This window comes from Stegodyphus dumicola, chromosome 12, assembly GCF_044657685.1.
Source record: "Stegodyphus dumicola isolate Sdum_Otavi_A_Nest chromosome 12, ASM4465768v1".
Classification (NCBI taxonomy): Eukaryota; Metazoa; Arthropoda; class Arachnida; order Araneae; family Eresidae; genus Stegodyphus; species Stegodyphus dumicola.
Window position 1 is genome coordinate 83,552,099 of NC_140779.1, and position 7,008 is coordinate 83,559,106.

At 33.7% G+C, this 7,008-nt stretch overlaps 1 protein-coding gene across 3 annotated transcripts in view; it reads left to right on the forward strand.

Moving 5' to 3' along the window:
- The window catches only part of LOC118195181 (phosphatidylinositol-3,5-bisphosphate 3-phosphatase MTMR14-like), a 31,518-nt gene extending 24,859 nt beyond the window's left edge, over positions 1 to 6,659 (forward strand). The window contains exons 11-16 of one of the 3 annotated variants that reach the window (XM_085806654.1): positions 711 to 774; positions 1,396 to 1,555; positions 1,655 to 1,691; positions 3,474 to 3,532; positions 6,223 to 6,353; positions 6,396 to 6,659. In XM_085806654.1, coding sequence (XP_085662780.1) covers positions 711 to 774; positions 1,396 to 1,555; positions 1,655 to 1,691; positions 3,474 to 3,532; positions 6,223 to 6,353; positions 6,396 to 6,442 — 498 coding nt within the window. In that variant the 3' untranslated portion in view covers positions 6,443 to 6,659. Of the gene's footprint in view, positions 1 to 710; positions 775 to 1,395; positions 1,556 to 1,654; positions 1,692 to 3,473; positions 3,533 to 6,222 lie in introns of all 3 variants that reach the window. The other 2 variants (XM_085806653.1, XM_085806655.1) reach the window with 2 other exon arrangements.
- Positions 6,660 to 7,008: the final 349 nt, after the last annotated feature.

A 7,008-nucleotide genomic window follows, 5' to 3' on the forward strand; every position in this document is an offset into this window, starting at 1 on the left:
TAGGTGATCTATGTTGGTTGTTGTTGGTTCTAAAAACATGAATAAATTAAAGCTTTTTAGATTTTAACCTGTCTCAAATTTGAATCGCAATTACACACTCGTAATTTCCAGCAGAGATGTTAGTTCTGTCTTAATTTATCAGAAAGGTAACATTTTCTTCTGCTTTACGTTAGAGTAGCTTAAGTTGTAGAAAACAGTACTTCATCCAATTCTATTTCCAGTAAATGACGGGGCTGCTTATATACGTTTTCTCCCGTGTGTAAGATGAATATGCAGCAATTTTTCATAGGAAGTCTGCCATAAAATCTTTCCTTTTCTGCACAATAGCTTCAGTGTGATTTGTGAACTTGCAGTACGATTAAAAATTATCTATAACAAAGTAATTGGTTTTTAAAAATAAAATCGTTCTTTATTTCTTATTCAGTTTCCTCGTCACTATTTCTAGCATAAATTTAAGAAAATGAGTTAAATTAAAATTATATGCTTCTACCATCCATTCTATAACGTTCTAAAATGGAATGACCAGTTCTAAGTAATACATAAATTTTAAAATAATGAATGATAAATGATGCATGGATAACTTAATGTACTACCTTATATTCAGGAAACGATGTAACGTTTTCGTGAAGATGCTGAATAAAGTGCATGTAAGAATTGTAAACTTGAATCCCTAAATATTATAAACATGGGGTAACTTTGGTATTTTCCAGGAATGGAGTGTTCCTAAACTGACGCAAAATTATCTACAGCTTCTATTGGCCTACGTGACTTCCAGTAAGTATAATTAAAATTATTTCTATTGAGGATAAGCATCTCCAGTAACATTTGTGATAAAAGTTAAATAATTGATAAAAAGCGGAACTCACTTGCTTTTAGAACTAAATCATTAGCTTGTGCATATATTAAGATTTTTATATTATTGGTTAACATTTTTAGTTAGTATAGTCGCTGTTTATTTTCAAATCGGGAGTTACTGAAATGTTGGTGCTTCACTGACCTAATCATAACAGGTAACTTAAACATTCTTCGGAAACTGAAATTTTTCTGTTAATCTACAACTTATTTACTCATAACCCAAGGACAATTAAGATTATCGAATAAACCATTTAAGTTTATAACCTTTCCATGTAAGAAATTCGAAACCTTATCGAAACAGCTTGAAAGCAAAATCTGGCTCCTAGAACATCATTGTACATGATATTCTTATGCTAATTTTAAGCTAATAACATGCTAAAATGCTTAAGCTTATGAAGGCTATCTAAAACTATAAAAATTAAAGTAGAAGATGCTAGATAATATACAGCTTTTACAACAAAGTAATCCACAAATTCTAACTTCAAACAAATTGTGTAATAAATATGCAATGTGTAGTAAATTGTTTATAATTTTTTCCAGAACAAGGAGTTCTTATACATTGCGTTATTGGGTGCGATCGAACACCATTCTTCATATCCCTTTTACGCTTATCGCTTTGGGCCGATGGTTTGATCCATGCATCTTTGAGTCCTGTAGAAATGGCCTATTTAACTATAGGTTATGATTGGTACCTTTTCGGGTAAGCATTGCTGAATGGAACGTAAGTGGTAACATTTAGAGATCTTTCATATTTTTCTTGTATGATATAGAATCTCATCTGATCGAAATTTATTTGCAGACATGATTTACCGAAACGTATTCAGGAAAGGTGCGAGGTAATAATATTCCCCTCCAATTATGAACTTTCTAATAGTGAATTAATGTTTTGTAAAAACTTTCTCTGTATCTTGCTGTTTAGACTAAATGATCGAATTTAGCTACGCTTTGTCAATACTCTGTATAGTGTTATCTTAACATATAAACCCCTGGGCAAACCAGCGTGCTGAAGCACCTACAACTTGCAGAAATGTAAATGGATTAGTAAGGGGCACCTAGCTCGCGGGCGAGTGCCCAGAGGGTCCATGCGTTAAGAAAGCCCTAACTGATTATTTACAAATATTAATTCCTGTGCACGATTAATTCACAAGTGTTGAACTTCTTTACTAGTTAATATGCCATTCCTTTCAATCACTGCAACAGTAGTCGAGTGGATGAAGCTGCTGTGCTTTGGTAGTTCGACCCAGTTTCGAACCCTAGTGAATGTTCCGACTGCAATGGTGTTAATGCCGATTTATTTTCTTTGTAACGTGCATACGGGCCACTTGCTTTAAAAGTCCTCCTTAAAAAGACATCCCTTGTCTTACGTAGATAAACCGTATAATTCGTGATTCACAATACTAAACTCTTTTCTCTGAATATTCATGAAATTTTCAGCAATCGTTGTATTTAACGAATTTTTAATACTCGGTTTCAGTGCCCATCAGTTTTCAAATTTCTGCTAGGATGTTTATGGGAACCAATTCTTTACCCGGAATATACTTAGAATGCAACAGTATGGTACTTAATGCTATTACATATTTTCAATGGTAATGGAATGTAATAAATATGGAAACAAATATACAATACTTGGCTTTAATTACACAAAAATTTTAATATTGATGGGTAGTTAACCATGACAACCGATTAATGAAGAATGATATAATCTTGTAGCTTTACTTCAGTTGGTTACAAAATATTATTGGTTAACATTTTTATGAATCATTGTTAAATTATCGGTAAGTGTACCCATCCTTCTTGAATATATTTTTATTCTTAATGTGGAGAAAATAGCAGCAACGGAGAGTGATCTTGGAGGCGACATAAGGAGAGGTGAAACTGCACACTTGTCCGATTCAGGATAATAGTTCTAGTTACGTTTAATCCTTATTAATTTGAAGTTTAGACTCTGAATTTGAAATTATTAGATCAAGCCAATAACTTCAATGTAAATATCTGAATCATTAGCATTACGAAGTGATTTTCTTGTAGATAAACGTTTTTGATGCATCGCAAGAATCTTGAAACATTAATTTCTGACAACAATCTTACTGGGAGCATTAATTTTTGGATAAGTTTAGGGTATGTAAGCGATTATTTTTAGGATGGAAACTGGTGGTAACAGAATAGTGAAGCAAAAAGCTATTTCAAATTAAATTTAGAAATGTTATTTACATATTTTACATGTATAAGCATGATTTCCGTATGGGTGTTTTGGAGACCACAGGCAAGAATTCGAAAAATAACTCCGTGCTAATAATTTCCACTTGCATTAAGTATACTATATCAATCCAAATTAAAATGGGTTTTTGGAAATTAAAGGGACCATATTATGTATTTTGCCCATATTTTCACATCCAGCTTCTGTCATTCGCAAGATTTAAAATTATATAGCTTCTTTTTGCCTCTGTCACGCTCTCATAATTTTGTGAAACTATTTCATTCAAACTAAAAATATTTTATTATGAAACAGATTAAAAGAAATTATGTATTTTTTGATTCTTTGCGAAATATATTATAGAAACATTAAGTTCAAAGCTTTAACGAAATTTTTTCAAATTCTCATAACTCTCATATTACAGATAATGCACTTAGGATTTAACATCCTCGATTATTTTACATCGGACCAGTTCATGGCAAGGTAAGTAAATTTTGAAGAATCAAATTATATTACAGATGCTGTTATCAAATTTCATATTCAAACCGTCCAGTAATTTAACTTCCAGAATTGGTTGCACTAAGACTGGACATCACAGCGCCATACTTCTAGGATTAATTTTTATGGGCTACAACAGCATGGTGGGCATATTCTCTGGTCACTCCGTGAATAGGCGAATAGGCTTGTAGATGTTCGTTACATACATTCCTATTTCTAACCATCTTAAAGCTATGCACAGATTCCAGTATAAAAAATCGATGAAACTGGCAAACTGCATCTTTGCGTGAGAACCAGCATTTCCTGTTTACACAAATATTCGAAATTACTTTCACAAGAATCTTGAGCAACTATTTATTATTCCATGATGTATTCTCAAATGTTTGTTACATGTACTTCGCAGTCCGTGGTCCTATATAACGCAACTCGATCTTGGTGGTACCCAAGTTGGGTAAAATAGGCACATTTAATCACCTCGCGAAGGGAAAAGTAGTGTTGTGGAGAAAGCTCCAAATTAAGAAATGCTGATTAATATATCGTTTTGATGCACATTTAAAGTGCTTCACGGCCTTTCGAGTACAAAATTTTTAGGTTTGAAATTCATTCTGGATTTATGATTTTGGGACATGATTAAAAATATCGCAGCGAACCATGTATTAATACTAAGAATTTAAAAAATGCGCACACAGATTTAGATCTGTTTATTTTCGTTTAGTAGTTCTTTGCAGTGTTGCCAGACCTTGCGATTTTTTCGCAAATTTGTGACTTTTGACAAACTTGTGCTATTAAAATTTTAATATTTGCAATTTTGCGAAATTTTTGCGACATCCATCATTTTCTTATGCTACTTTTGCGACATCAAAGAGTATTTTAATATATCGTAAAATGCTTTTATGTTAAAATGTATCAACTAGAAATAATTTATATTAAAGCTGTTTATATAGGCTTAACAGAACTTGGCGTCTGGTAATCTCGCTTACATGTGGATTTCGCTTTAAAAGGCTGCATAGCCTGACGCCGGTATAACGAGAAAAGTACAAAGGAAGTGAAAGTGCTTCGGGACCTCTCCCCACACATGCAGGTTATTATATTGAAGACTGCTGGGTGCCTGGGCATGCTGGCATCAAAGGCGATGAACTCGCCGATATCACAGCAAAATCTGCTGATATTACCTCAGAAAATGCTGTCCCTTTTACAGACATACGAATTGCATCAGAGCAAAGATCTTGTCCAGGTGGTAAGAATTCTGGGAATGCCAAACTCTGAACAAATTAAGGCGGGTAAAACCCAATTTGGAGTACTGGGAGTCGAGAGGGAATCTGAAGGAGGATGTACTGCTGACTCGCCTTCGCATTGGTCATTGCAGACTGACACATTAGTATCTCTTGAAAGGAGATAATGAGCCTATTTGGCACTTGCAACGTTCTCGTTTCAGTCAATCGTATTTCAACCTGCTGTCCCGCTTTTAGTCAGAAACGTGAAATTTATTTTAACTCTACGAATGTCATCTTAACAGATCTCATTGGAAGAAACTTTCACATCAACCTTATAAGATTTTTAAGATTTCGTATGTCTGTAAAAGGGACAGCATTTTCTGAGGTAATATCAGATTTTGCTGTGATATCGGCGAGTTCATCGCCATTGATGCCAGCATGTCCAGGCACCCAGCAGTCTTCAATATAATAACCTGCATGTGTGGGGGAGAGGTCCCGAAGCACTTTTTTCACTTCCTTTGTACTTCTCTCGTTATACCGGCGTCAGGCTGTGCAGCCTTTTATATATCTTTTTACCATATGATTTGAACTACATTTTATCCTGCTCTACCTGTTGCTAGAGCATTTCTATCATTTCTCCATGCCTTCATCTCATTGGAATAAGCTCCCACATCAACCTCATAAGTTTTTAAGACATCCTTTTTTACCATACGATTTGAAGTTATTTCCCTTTTATCCTGATCTACCTGTTGCTAGAGTGAATGGACATTTCAAAGTCATTTCTCCATGCCTTCATCAGTATCTTAGATCCATTTCATGAATTCACTTGATAGTGTGTTTTGATCTTGAATTTTACTCAAGATTTGTCTGGCGCAAAATAACCCTCGAAGTTTTGTGCCATTAAAAAATTAACCAACCAACTTGACAGTGACAGCGCATAGTCTTGCATACTTTCTCTGTACCCATCAAAATGCTCATTATATATGTTAACCATGGAGATTTTCTAAATGCATAGCTCGAACATATCTGCAATATGCAGCTTCAATTACAATGTTAAATAAGACTTGCGGCGTGTAATGCAATACAAATTAATATATACCGTATATATTAATACAAAGTTAAAAAAAAAAGCTTGCACACATTCGAAAATCCGTGCTTCGAATTTTAATCTAATATGGAACCAAGAGACCTTTTTCAAGCCTATTCAGCTTTCTCTTCTAGTTAGAATGTAGTTCTACGGTATTGTATATAAACCCTTTCTTTTGCCTGAATTTAAACCACCTTCCTGAAATTTTATCTGAAGTGGAAGCGGAATGTTTATCAAATCAACGTCATGTTTATTATGACAATGTTTGCATTAATTTTGTTGTTTGACTTCTGAATTAGTATTTGTTCGGCGTGTTATTGTGTCTTAAACTATTTGACAACTTAACAAAATTATAACGTGATTCTCTTTTACAGGAAACCTGGTGAAAAACCTGCAGAAAAGGATCAGAAAATTCCACGTGCAAATGACCGTAAGAAGAAGCTCGAAACGGTACGGAAACTTTTTTTGGAGGCTTACGGTGAAATGATAAAAGCAACTGATGAACCTCCTAAAGAAACACCGCCCGAAGAGGGCTTAAAGGATCAACCTCCTAAAGAAACACCGCCCGAAGAAGGCTTAAAGACTAGTAACTGATCTAAATCGACTGGCTGTTATTATAACATTTCCTGAATTTATGAACGCTGGCCATTACATTTTAATGCCGAGAATTTAATTTTTTTTTAATATTTAATAAATCGAAGTTAATTTTATCACGAAATCTGAATTTTTGTGATTTTAATCGTAAACCTTATTCTAGTATCTCTTACCATCTTCTATACAATACCTCAAATAAATTTTATTACTTAACCTATTGCTGTTTTTCCTCATTAAAACACTTCCTCAGAAGCCAATACATTATCAGATTCTAATAAATCTTTAATATCACGCAAATTCCATCTGATATTCATTCTTTGAATATTCTATGTATTAGGTTTATTCAAAATACTTGGAGAGTAAGCTTTTTGCGAGATGGTAGAAATTAAATAAGTCTATCTGATATTTATTATACTATCAGGCTAATTTGCCTCTCGTTTCTTTTATAAATTTGTAAGTTCCAAAACTCAATTCTTTACGAAGCTCTCTTACATTTAAACTTTTAAAACGTCGGAATTTCATTCGGAAATTTTTCTCATTCGGAAATTTGAATATCGTGTTGGTCA